The 13,795-nt window shown below is 42.8% G+C and overlaps 1 protein-coding gene across 1 annotated transcript; it reads right to left on the bottom strand.

The window, feature by feature from the left end:
• Positions 1 to 8,500: 8,500 nt before the first annotated feature.
• On the bottom strand, positions 8,501 to 12,575 carry LOC138370428 (S-antigen protein-like). Its single transcript, XM_069334783.1, has 5 exons — positions 12,478 to 12,575; positions 10,326 to 10,924; positions 9,769 to 10,143; positions 9,465 to 9,673; positions 8,501 to 8,668 (listed from the first exon to the last, which is right to left on the bottom strand). The coding sequence occupies exons 1-5, from the start codon at positions 12,573 to 12,575 to the stop codon at positions 8,501 to 8,503; spliced, it is 1,449 nt and encodes a 482-aa protein (XP_069190884.1).
• Between the last annotated feature and the right edge of the window lie 1,220 nt (positions 12,576 to 13,795).

The raw sequence follows: 13,795 nt of genomic DNA, 5'->3' as shown, positions 1-13,795 counted from the left end.
TAGTCCCATACCAACTGCTTGCCATTCTTCCAGGGGTTCACTGTGATACCATCCGGGCGACCAATAAGAGCATCAGAGTTACAAGGCGTTAGGTAACGGGGCTCTCTTTCAGCTGGGCATCCAGCTGTGGAGAGGCTCCTCTTGATGATGTCGTTAACTTCAGTGTGCCTCGAGTGCCATCCCCCTGTGCTTTGGCAGAGTAGGCCATGGTGGCCGTACCTGTCAGCCTCCACCTCGCCGCAAATACACCTGAATTTATACATTTTCCCAATTTTTTTTTTATGGGATGATAAATCTGTCATTTCATTATGTATAAGTTAATTTGTTTAAATTTGAGTTAAAACTAACGTAGATATGTGACCGAACCTAACCAACCCTACCTAACCTCTCCTAACCTAACCTAACCTAACCTACCTAACCTAACCTAACCTATCTTAACCTAACCTAAACTAACACAACTAAGTCAATAAATTATGGCCTTTTAAAATAATAATAATAATTCAAATAAACTATTTGGACAAAAATTATTCAAAATAATCCTTTCACTGGCGACCACTCACACATTAGACAATTATAATTTCTATAGGAGAGATAGACAAGTAGACAGAGACTGTTAGAGACAGATAGACAAAGAAGGTGGGAGAGAGAATCAGAGACAGTAGATGGATAGGTAGATCCATCTACCTATCCATCTACGGGTAGAAACTACGGGTAACTATCTATGGGTATGGGTAGAAATATGTATGGATAGATAGGTGTAAGGATAGATAGATAGATAGGTGGATGGACAGTTGCGTAGATAGATGAATAGAATGATGGATAGATGAATTAATAGATGGATAAATAGATAAATAATGGGATGGAGAGATGAATAGAGGGATGGACAGACAGATAGATAGATGGATGTATGGAGAGATATAGAGAAAGATAATTAGGAATACTGATAGATAAAGGGATAAATGTATAGATTAATAGATAGAGTAATAGATGGATATATGGATAAACAGATGGATAGATAGATGGAAGGATAGGTAGAAGGACAGAGGGATAAGTTGATTTAATAGATGGATATACAGATAAATAGATGAATAGATAGATGGAAGGATATGTAGAAGGATAGAGGGATAGGTTGATTTAAGTGATGGATTAATAGATTGATAGATGTATAGACAGATAGATAGATGAATTGATATATAGGTGGATGGATTAATGGGTTTATAGATGAATTTGATAGATAGATGCATAGATTGATACATGAGATAATGAACAAATGGATATATGAATAAATAGATGGATTGATGGATACATGAGTAAATGGATGGATAAACATCCATTTACATTGAATGCATTGATAGATTGATAATTGGATAAACAGTATAAATAGTTGAATAGCCAGATGGATTGATAGATGGATGGATAAACTGATAGATGATGGAGAGATGGAAGGATAGACTTATAGATGAGGATTGATAGATGGATAAATAGATGATAGATAGATGGCAACCCATCCTCCTATTTAGATCCTCCTGTATTTTATGTAACTATGTGTACCATAATGCAATTATTATCATAGTAAGCAATTGGATAGTCGAACTTTGTATTATTCATTTCATAGAATCCGAAAAATGAAGTTAAAAGCTAACAAATATTTTTAGGCTTAGTATAGCACACCTATGTACCTACCTTAGCTTCAAGTTAGGCCTCAGATAGCATGTATTAGGCCAAGGAAGATTAGGGTAGGTTAGGTTAGGTTAGGTTAGGTTAGGGTAGGTTAGGGTAGGTTAGGTTAGGTTAGGGTAGGTTAGGTTAGGTTAGGGTAGGTTAGGGTAGGTTAGGTTAGGTTAGGGTAGGTTAGGTTAGGGTAGGTTAGGTTAGGTTAGGTTAGGTTAGGGTAGGTTAGGTTAGGTTAGGTAACGTTAGGTTAGGTTAGGTTAGGTTAGGTTAGGTTAGGGTAGGTTAGGGTAGGTTAGTTTAGTTGGTCATTGCAACATAAGTAGAAAATCGATTTCCGGTTTGTCCGAATTCAGTAGTGCCGATTTCATCTTTCTTCCTGCTTTGTACTTCGGAATATGTACTATGGTCCTCATCCTTTATATAAGTATTACCAAAACAGCTACCCAGCTTCAGGGTTGGTCAGACTTCAAGTGGCTACCCAGCTTCAGGTGTCGTCAGACTTCAAGTGGCTACCCAGCTTCAGGGTTGGTCAGACTTCAAGTGGCTACCCAGCTTCAGGTGTCGTCAGACTGCAAGTGGCTATCCAGCGTCAGGTGTGGTCAGACTGCAAGTGGCTACCCAGCTTCAGGTATGGTCAGACTGCAAGTGGCTACCCAGCTTCAGGTGTGGTCAGACTGCAAGTGGATACCCAGCTTCAGGTATGGTCAGACTGCAAGTGGCTACCCAGCTTCACGTGTGGTTAAACTGCAAGTGGCTACCCATATTCCGGTGTAGTCAGACTGCACGTGGCTACCCTGCTTCAGGTGTGGTCTGACTGCAAGTGGCTACCCAGCTTCTGGTGTGGTTAGACTGCACGTGGCTACCCAGCTTCAGGTGTGCTCAGACTGCAAGTGGCTACCCAGCTTCTGGTGTGGTTAGACTGCACGTGGCTACCCAGCTTCAGGTGTGCTCAGACTGCAAGTGGCTACCCAGCTTCTGGTGTGGTTAGACTGCACGTGGCTACCCAGCTTCAGGTGTGGTCAGACTGCAAGTGACTACCCAGCTTCTTTTGTGGTTAGACTGCACGTGGCTACCCAGCTTCAGGTGTGCTCAGACTGCAAGTGGCTACCCAGCTTCAGGTGTGGTCAGACTGCAAGTGGCTACCCTGCTTCAGGTGTGGTCAGACTGCAAGTGGATACCCAGCTTCAGGTGTGGTCAGACTGCAAGTGGCTACTCAGCTTCAGGTATGGTCAGACTGCAAGTGGCTACCCAGCTTCTGGTGTGGTCAGACTTCAAGTGGCTACCCAGCTTCTGGTGTGGTCAGACTGCAAGTTGCTACCTAGCTTCAGGTGTAGTCAGACTGCTAGGGGCTACCCAGCTTCAGGTGTGGTCAGACTGCACGTGGCTACCCAGCTTCAGGTGTGGTCAGACTGCAAGTGGCGACCCAGCTTCAGGTGTTCTCAGACTGCAAGTGGCTACCGAGCTTCAGGTGTGGTCAGACTGCAAGTGGCTACCCAGCTTCAGGTGTGGTCAGACTGCAAGTGGCGACCCAGCTAAAAGGTTATAATGCCCTATATTCACATTCGTCCTTTGAAGCTGTATATCTCTCAATTATTTCATTGCTTATAATCAGAATCCCACTGTTGGTTTAAGTTTAAATATGACAATATCTTTAATTGTGTCATATTGTGTGTAAATTGTTGTCTTGTTATCCACGTTATCGTCCTGCCGATACTGAGAGGATTGGAACTGACATTTCGTTGGAGAATGAACAATATTATTCAGTTTCACACCATTTGTGGTGCTGAATGAATTGCAAATATTAGAGATATCACAATTACTTGATGATTTTGCAGACAACTTTATTATGAAGGGAAGTTGTGAATGTGGTTTTGATTACATTTGACGTCACTGAAGCTCTTCGTACAGAGATGCGTTGTTTGATGACCACACAGCACATTACAAGAGGAAGAAACGTCGACGTTTCGGTCCGTCGTGGATCATTATCAGGTCGTTGGATATCACGACTCGGTAATGGTCCCGGACGGACCGAAACCTCGTCGTTTTAATCTTTTGGTGTGTAGTTTGGTTATCATATCTTCAGCCTCGTTATTGTGACTCATCGCTAGCATATGAGTAGTTTACATCCGTGATGACGTCATACTAGTTATTAATTAACACTCTTGTTAACTGCAATCTTTTCATGTATGGTTAGAAATTGTTCAATAATCAAACTAATCAAACTGGTCCCCGTGGCGGAGTGGTAAGAAACTCTTCGCGCGCTTTGCGAGCAATTTGGCCTGGGCTCAGATCCTAACCGGGAAGGAGTGACTGGCTCCAATTCTTAACTGTACGCCTCGGTTCACACAACAGTGAATGGGTACCTGGCTGTGAAAACATTTTGGCGGGTCGAATTCCACAGAGAACTCAATTACGACTTAGGACTTGCCAGAATCCCTTTGCGCCCAAACAAGAATGTAAGAACGCATATATATGTAAATTAAATTGTGTATATAAAGTAATGAGAATGGTAATTGAAGCTACTGACCTACTATTTACCCTGACTGTTCCAGTCACTATTTATTCTCGTGCTCCAATCTCTATGTCCTATTATTACCGATTTGAATTGTTACCCTTTTTTGTAAACAGCCGCAACTCGTTGTACCACTTTAGACAACTGCTCACTCTATAAATCTATAACTACCGGACTACAGCCATTGGAACTATGCTCGTCCTTGTGTGTGTGTATCCTCAGAAGACGGTCCTCGGGCCGCCTCGAGTAACCACGTGACGCCGTCAAAATATGCAATTGTTTTGCCTCAATAGGAGGGAGGGAGTTATCAGGGGAAAGTGCCTGGCCATTACGACTATATAGCACTTGGAAGGGGTCAGAAAAAGGATCTGGGATGGGACGGGGGGAAAGGAATGGTGCCCAACCACTTGGACGGTCGGGGATGGAACGCCTACCTGCATTAAGCGAGACCGTCGCTCTTCCGTCTAGCCCAAGTGGTTGATGTCCTCAATAGGAACGGGCGTACATTACTCACCTGGCTGAGCTATCGAGGCCGAGTCTTGACAAAGACGTCATTATTACCGAGATTTAATTACATTTGGTGAGAAGAAAGGTTTTTCCATCAATTTCTCACCATAAAACACTTTCATTCTTCTTGGTGTTCTCATATCATCCTAAAAATGTTTCTATTGCATATCATTTCATTCTTCCCTTTCACGTGAATAAATTATTTTATTCGTATACTCCTGCACTGTTAGAGGGCTCACAAGCCCCTTAAGCACCCATACCAGTGTCGGAGTGAGTTGTTGGTGTGAGCCGGGAGCCCACAGCCTGTGGAACTACTCATAAGTCACTTACTCACTTACTCACCACACTTACTAATTTGTTCCGTTCGTAACATTACTGACATTTATGACTGGCAGCATCTAAAGTCTCTTCAGTAAAGGAAGAAACACTTTAAATAAATAAACTCGTGTCATTGTACTGATAAATGTAGAGAAAATATGTGCAACTGATCAAAACAATTTGGAATCAAATAATATTCTGAAAAATATGATTTTGAGTCCAAAAATACGAAGAGGGTTATTGCAGACGTCAAAATTTAAATGTAAAATAAATTTTCTTGAGTTAATATTTCACCTTTTCCTTGAAGATCAGTGCCAAAGGAAAATATATATCCAAGAAGGCCGTTTGCAGGGCAAGGACGTTGACGTGTAGCGGCTGCCTAGCGGGAAGTCTTTGATGTGAAGCATCTATCAGTAACATGGAGGGAGTTGGAGAACACATAAATGTGTTCAGAGTGTGTGCTTTCAACATATGAGAGAGTAACGGACGAGATGGGAAGGATAGGAAGGGGAGTGAATTACTTCGTCCTCAGGAATTTTTAAAGTGGAAAACAGTCAATCGGAGATTTCGGTGCTACACAAGAATGTACATTACGGAATTAGTGTGCTAAGAGCAATGTTTAACTACGGGTGGAGAAATGAAAAAAAAGAAATATATGATTTAATTTAAAATTAAGGTGAAATAATTATTTCACCTTAAATATTTAATTATAATTAAATAATTAAACAAATCTGAAATTTGTATAATATTTACTCTGATAGTAACTAACATTACTTTTGTGTTTCGACATGTTGTTATCTACCAGGTCAAATATTATATTTATATATCAAACGAATTTCTATAACTTGTTTTAATATAATAATATGTCACCTGTTTTTTAAATCATGTCACTCTTGATGTATAAAGCCTCGCCAATCTTCTATTGTCGTTCAATTTGTAAATTATTTTTGCGTTGTTTGCCAGGATGTCTCTGGAGATGATCTGGATATGTGTAGAGACTATATGTTCCTTGATGAGGCCATGGTGTTCGTGCACTGTAGGCGTCTTGAAGGAGATGTTGTCTTGCCTGTATATACAGCAGGTTGGTGGGTTTCCCACTCTTATAATATATTGTTAGTTTTATCCTATGGTTGACGTCAGTTGGGGTAACGTTCCTCTCAATGGTCTCTTTTACGTCTCGTTCCTCTGCTTTGCAGGCCGAGGAGAAGAAGTTTCTGTAGAAAAATGTTATTGGAAGCACGGGTATTGCGGTATTAGTTGTTCCATCGCCTGTTGCACACCTCGCCAACATCTTTTTTATGATGTCTTCGACATAAGCATTGAATAAACCATTATTGACCAAGATCTTGGTTATTCTACATAATTCCTTATCGACCTGCTTCCACCCAGAGCTATGAGTGAGAGCGCGGTCGACGTAAGCGTTCACAAAACTCTGCTTGTATATTTCGGGGCAGTCGCTGTCAGCGTTAAGGCACATTTCTTTGTTTGTCTCCTTAGTTATACTGTATGATGAAACCTGCCGTACCTTTCCATGACCGCTACATATAAGAAAGGCAGCTTACCCCTCCACTGTCCATCTCATAAGTGAAGTTTAAAACTGGGTGTTGCTCGAAAGCCTCCTCAACTGCAACTGTCGTTCGGTATCCAGGACTTGTAGAAATGTGTCGTCGACATACCTGCAGTAGATGGCGGGTTTTAGGTCAAACCCGACCACAACTCTCTGCTCAATAGTACACATGTAAAAGTCTTTGAACAAGAAAGAGGCAGCACCCTTCTTAAGTCCTGACAGACACATGTATCAGCAAGTGGACGGCGTCGTCATGGGCTCCCCGCTGGGGGTCTTGATTGCGAAATTTTAGAAATTTAAAGGAAGCTGCACTGTGGTAATACTTAGAGTTAGTTTATTTTATTCCAATTAAACTCATGTTGTATCTGAAATAATTGGATCTTTTGTGTAATTCGAATGAAATTAAAAAAAATTCAAACTTTCTCCCACGATGAGCTATTGTGGGAAAATCCTGGCAGCTTATTTTTTTTTAAATTGACCTTAATATTATATTTTATCTGATTAATTTTCGTAGTTAGTTCTTAGTAATAAGTTAGTTAATTAAGCAAGTAAATAATTAAGTGAGTGGACTGTATGTATTGATTCAGCTGCCTGAATTTATCTCACATACTTGGTGGGACAATTTGCAGCTTAACACTTTCGCGCTTTAGATTAGAGATAACTCGTCGCCGTTTTTTCTTACGATTCCGCATAACAGCCTACTTTTCTCGTCCATCGAAAAAATATTTCTATAAATTCCATTTTTTAACCGAAATGGATGGGGATACTTTTGTTTTGTAGAGAATTTATTTGCGAATTTTTTGGTACCAGAATGAATATTATATCACATAAACTTCTATGAGTAAAAAAAAAAAAATACACAAAGTATGTTTGGGGGTGTGGCGGGTGTGGCTCTGGGTGTGGCGGGCGTGTGGCAGTGGGTTCCCTTTAGCCGTTGATATATCCAACACGTGGGAAATATTTGTATGTGTTATGTATATGTCTGTGTAGGGAATTTTACTGCGATCACTGTCATACAAATTATAAAATGTTTCAACAAGTATAAACATGACAAACATCAAACGAACGAAAACAATGCGTTCGTTTCTGCCGCGAACGCATACTGAGCGACGTGGTTCTATATTTGGCGCTTCTCTTACACAGTTTTGTACAAATGTTATACAGTTCATCTTATAGAAAATTTTATTGCGAACACATTGGTATAAAAAAGAAATACGTACATAGAAAAGTAGGGTCAGGAAACGTATAAACTTTCCAAGCACGATTTCCCCCCTGTGTTTTCGCCAGTGCGCTCGCGGCTAACTACTCTCCACTTCACACACTCTTGCGGGTGGGCAATTACCTATATTAAACATTCATATGCATATGTCCGTGTAGGGAATTTTATTGCGATTCCAATGATACCAACATTAGCGATGTAGGACAACTGTAGGCTTCGCAACCATTAAGAGAGTGGAAACATTTTGTTGCTGTTTGGCGCTCTTGGCGAGTGATCTGCATAGTTTTTTATTTGGTGTTGATACTCCTTATGCTTGGCCGGCATTTTATAGGTATGCTCTTATAGACAATTTCATTGCGAACACAGTGATACCAAATTTAAATACGTGCGCCTTCAATTATTGTCAGGACAGTCAAAAGAGTGTACACTTTTTCGGTCTTACCGCGTAGGCGCGCGAAGTGCCGAAAGCATCTGGGGTATTGTTTTTTTTGAGTGCCGAGAGCGCGAAAGTGTTAAGCCACTTTGAGATGGCTCCTTCATAAACCACAAATTGTTTACCTTATATTCAAAATATAATTTATAAATCATACTACTTATGGTGGTCTAATCTACTATTATTATAGTAATAATGAAATTATTCTTATACTAAGTCATTTGTATTATACAAAAAAGAGGGCTTAGCTGTTCCTGTTGAAGGGGCCTGCTAAGGCTGTGTAATTGTAGCATCAAAGTTGGGTGTGGCCCTGTGCCTCTGAGTGCCACGTAATGGCGGCTGTCTGGAGGCTACAAAGCTTGGTGTACAGCTAGGTAATAGTTTATTTGTAATGCCCAACTGTCTGCTCAGCTTCTTGTTACTCCAAATCACAATTACCTGCCGAGTTTAAAGAATTAATAATGTTTCTCTAAACATATAAGTACAAGCAAGACATGGAATATGAGGGTGTTAAGCTGTGTAAACGTACCTGTTATGGGGGGTCTCCATGCATCATAACCACCTACCTATTTATGAATAAACTGTGCACAATTAAACGTCAATACTTGGTAAGACGGATACTGTTGTTGCTGTGGTTGTTGAGAGGCTGTGGTGCTGGTTGCTCGCTTGTTGACACGTAGTCTGGGTGTCTAAAGAGTTAAATCAGCTTATATGGAAAGCTTTGACAGTCTCCGTGGTGTAGTGGTAAGACACTCGCCTGGCGTTCCGCGAGCGCTATGTCATGGGTTCGTATCCTGGCCGGGGAGGATTTACTGGGCGCAATTCCTTAACTGTAGCCTCTGTTTAACGCAACAGTAAAATGTGTACTTGGATGAAAAAACGATTCTTCGCGGCGGGGATCGTATTCCAGGGACTTGCCCGAAACGCTACGTGTACTAGTGGCTGTACAAGAATGTAACAACTCTTGTATATATCTCAAAAAAGAAAGAGTCTCTACAGCGTGTCCTGATGTCATTGTTCCAGCGTGTGCGTGACGCTCTCGGAGGGAGACGAACGCAAATGTTTGATCGTTCTATTTATGTTTATGGAATAGAGTATTAAGCTATATTCCCAGTGTTTATAATTATATTCAGTCTCAGTGAACACTTTTTTATTAAATTTAAACATTAGACTGTTGTATAAAAGAAGTTAGAGTAATAATAAATGCGTGACATCGATGACGTCACGGAATCACCCATTCTCTTTTCTTTAAGGGGATACTCATGTTATTACGTGTGTCGGATTTCCAACAGTTATTAGCATGTGTTACTGTAGGTGTTTTAAGGTTGTTGTGCTCGGTGTCACTGTAGATATCACTGTTGGAGATCACTATAGGGGAGACTGCGGCATTGGAAGGGGAAGGATCACTGCGAGGGCTCAAAGTAGAGGTCACCTTAGGAGTCACTGAAGGGATCACTGCCATAGATCATATTTAAGATTATGGAGGGAGGAAGGATTCACTAAACAGGTCACTGTTAGGGGTCAAAGTAGAGATTCACCTCTGCGGTCACTGTATGTATCACTGTGTTGGCCTCTGTTGGTGTCACTGTGAGAGATAACTGGAGGGAGCACTGTTGAGGGTCCACATCTTGGGTCCACATTTTGAGTCACTGTAGGGCCCACATTTTGGGTCACTGTTAGGAGCACTGTTGGGTACACATCTTGGGTCACTGTTGGGTCCACATCTAGGGTCACTGTTGGGTCCACATCTTTGATCACTGTTGGGTCCACATCATGGGTCACTGTTGGGTCTACATTTTGGGTCACTGTTGGGAGCACTGTTGGATCCACATCTTGGGTCACTGTTGGGAGCACTGTTGGGTCCAGATCTTGGGTCACTGTTGGGAGCACTGTTGGGTCCACATCTTGGGTCACTGTTGGGAGCACTGTTAGGTTCACATCTTAGATCACTATTGGGAGCACTTTTGGGAGCAACGTTGGGTCCACATCTTGGGTCACTGTTTGAAGCACTGTTGGGTCCACATCTTGGGTCACGGTTGGGTCCACATTTTGGGTCACTGTTGGGTCCACATCTTGGGTCCACATCATGGGTCACTGTTGGCTCCACATCTTAGGTCACTATTGGGTCCACATCTTGGGTCACTGTTGGCTCCACCTCTTGGGTCACTGTTGGGTCCACATTTTGGGTCACTGTTGGGTCCACATTTTGGGTCACTGTTGGGTCCACATCTTGGGTCACTGTTGGGTCCACACTTTGGGTCACTGTTGGGTCCACATTTTGGGTCACTGTTGGGTCCACATTTTGGGTCACTGTTGGGTCCACATCTTGGGTCACTGTTGGGTCCACATCTTGGGTCACTGTTGGGTCCACATTTTGGGTCACTGTTGGGTCCACATCTTAGGTCACTGTTGGGTCCACATCTTGGGTCACTGTTGGGTCCACATTTTGGGTCACTGTTGGGTCCACATCTTGGGTCACTGTTGGGTCCACATCTTGGGTCACTGTTGGGTCCACATCTTGGGTCACTGTTGGGTCCACATCTTGGGTCACTGTTGGGTCCACATCTTGGGTCACTGTTGGGAGCACTGTTGGGTCCACATCTTGGGTCAGTGTTGGCTCCACATTTTGGGTCACTTTTGGGTCCATATCTTGGGTCACAGTAGGAAGCACTGTTGGGGCACTGAATTTCCCTACTGTAAAGAGGTCACTGTATGGGTCGGCACAATACGAGTATTGTTGCTACGAAGGCACGCATCACTGCCTTGGGTCACCGTAAAGATCACTGACGGAAACTTTTTAGTGCCATACGTTTAAATGACAAACATGAATCACTGCCATCCGTCACTGTAGGAGTAACTGTTAGTTTCACTACAGAAGCCACTGTATGGGGGGGGGGGGAGTTACTCCTCCTGCCCCCCTTACAGTGCCACTGACACTGTAAGGGGGGGCAGCAGTTGTGTGATGATTAGTGTATGGTGTAACGTGCAAGGAATCACCGTTGTGTTAGGATGACGTGTGTGAGTCACTGTAGAGTCACCTATTCGCGGTTATACACTTAGTCACACCCTAGACATGTGATCTGACCCTGGATCCTTAATAAACCCGAGAATATTGAAGATATTCGTAGAGCGCGACCTTCCCGCGACCCTCCCGCTGGCTGGCTGTGTGTACTTACCTAATTGTACTTACATAATTGTGCTTGCGGGGGTTGAGCTCTGGCTCTTTGGTCCCGCCTCTCAACCGTCAGTCAACAGGTGTACAGGTTCCTGAGCCTACTGGGCTCTATCATTTCTACACTTGAAGCTGTGTATGGAGTCAGCCTCCACCACATCACTTCCTAATGCATTCCATTTGTCTACTACTCTGACACTGAAAAAATTCTTTCTAACGTCTCTATGGCTCATTTGGGCACTCATTTTCCACCTGTGTCCCCTAGTGCGTGTGCCCCTTGTGTATAAAAAGTCTGTCTATATCTACCCTAACAATTCCTCTGAGAATCTTGTATGTGGTGATCATGTCCCCCTCTAACTCTTCTGTCTCCCAGTGACGTGAGGTTTAATTCCCGTAGTCTCTCCTCGTAGCTCATACCCCTCAGTTCTGGTACTAGTCTGGTGGCAAACCTTTGAACCTTTTCCAGTTTAGTCTTATGCTTGACTAGATATGGACTCCATGCTGCAGCCGCATACTCCAGGAATGGTCTGACATTTGTGGTATATAATGTTCTAAAAGATTCCTTACATAAGTTTCTAGAGGCCGTTATTGTTTTAGCAAACCTAGCATATGCCGCTGATGTTATCCTCCTGATATGAGCTTCAAGGGACCGGTCTGGCGTGATGTCAACCCCTAGGTCTTTCTGACTCTTGCAGGATTTCATCTCCCAAATGATACCTTTTATCTGGTCTCCTGCTCCCTATACCTATCTTCATTACATTACATTTGCTTGGGTTAAACTCGAACAACCATTTGTTCGACCATTTCTGCAGCTTGTCCAGGTCTTCTTGAAGCCTTAAGCTGTTCTCCTCTGTCTTAATCCTTCTCATAATTTTGGCGTCGTCAGCAAACATTGAGAGGAATGAGTCTATACCCTCTGGGAGATCATTTACGTATATCAGAAACAGGATAGGTCCGAGTACAGAGCCCTGTGGGACTCCACTGGTGACTTCACGCATATTTGAGGTCACACCCTTCACTGTAACTCTCTGCTTCCTATTGCTTATGTACTCCCTTAACCACTGGAGCGCCCTACCAGTTACTCCTGCCTCTATCTCCAGCTAATGCATCAGCCTTTTTTGGGGGTACTTTGTCAAAGGCTTGCCGATAGTCCAAAAAATGCAGTCCCCCCATCCTTCTCTTTCTTGCTTAATGTTTGTCACCTGATCGTAGAATTCTCTTATGCCTGTAAGGCAAGATTTACCCTCCCTGAACCCATGTTGATGGGTTGTCACGAAGTCCCTTCTCTCCATATGTGTTACTAGGTTTTTCCTCACGATCTTCTCCATCACCTTGCATGGTGTACAAGTTAAGGACACTGGCCTGTAGTTCAGTGCTTCTTGCCTGTCGCTTTTTTTGTATATTGGGACTACATTAGCCGTCTTCCATATTTCTGGTAAGTCTCCCATTTCCAGTGACCTACTATACACAATGGAGAGTGGCAAACAAAATGCTCTTGCACACTCTTTCAATACCCATGGTGAGATTCCGTCTGGCCCAACAGCCTTTCTCACATCCAGCTCCAATAGGTGCCTCTTGACCTCATCTTTTGTAATTTCGAACCCTTCCAAGGTCGCCTGGTTTGCTGCCACCTCTCCTAGCGCCGTGACCTCTCCTTGGTCTACGGTAAAGACCTCCTGGAACCTTTTGTTGAGTTCTTCACACACCTCTTTGTCATTCTCTGTGTACCTGTTCTCACCCGTTCTAAGTTTCATCACCTGTTCCTTCACTGTTGTTTTCCTCCTGATGTGACTGTGTAGTAGTATTGGTTCGGTCTTGGCTTTATTAGCTATATCATTTTCATACCTTTTCTCAGCTGCTCTTCTCACACTAACATACTCGTTCCTGGTTCTCTGGTATCTCTCTCTACTTTCTGGTGTTCTGTTATTACGGAAGATCCTGCAGGCCCTTTGTTCAGCTCCTTTGCTTTCATACATTCCCTATTAAATCACGGATTCTTCTTTTGCTTCTCGGTTTCTTCCTGTCGGGCCAGGATAAACCTGTTTACCGCCTCCTGATACTTTTGGGTGACATAGTCTATCATGTCTTGTACGGACTTAGTTCTGAGTTCTGTGTCTCATTGTATATTTCATAGGAATTTATTCATCTCCTCATAGTTTCCCTTTCGGTACGCCAGCCCTTTGTTTCCCAGTTATTTTTGGGGGGAGATAATTCCAAGCTTAACCAGGTACTCAAAGCTCAATACACTATGATCGCTCATTCTCATGGGGGGCTTCCAACTTAACTTCCCTTATATCCGACTCATTTAGGGTAAATATCAGATCAAGCAAAGCTGGTTCATCCTCATATCTCATTCTTGTCGGTCCCTTGACGATCCCTTGACTTAGAAAGTT

The sequence above is a fragment of the Procambarus clarkii genome, chromosome 32 (genome assembly GCF_040958095.1).
Source record: "Procambarus clarkii isolate CNS0578487 chromosome 32, FALCON_Pclarkii_2.0, whole genome shotgun sequence".
Lineage (NCBI taxonomy): Eukaryota > Metazoa > Arthropoda > Malacostraca > Decapoda > Cambaridae > Procambarus > Procambarus clarkii.
Note: the sequence above shows the minus strand (reverse complement) of the source record. Positions and strands in the feature narration are given on the sequence as shown.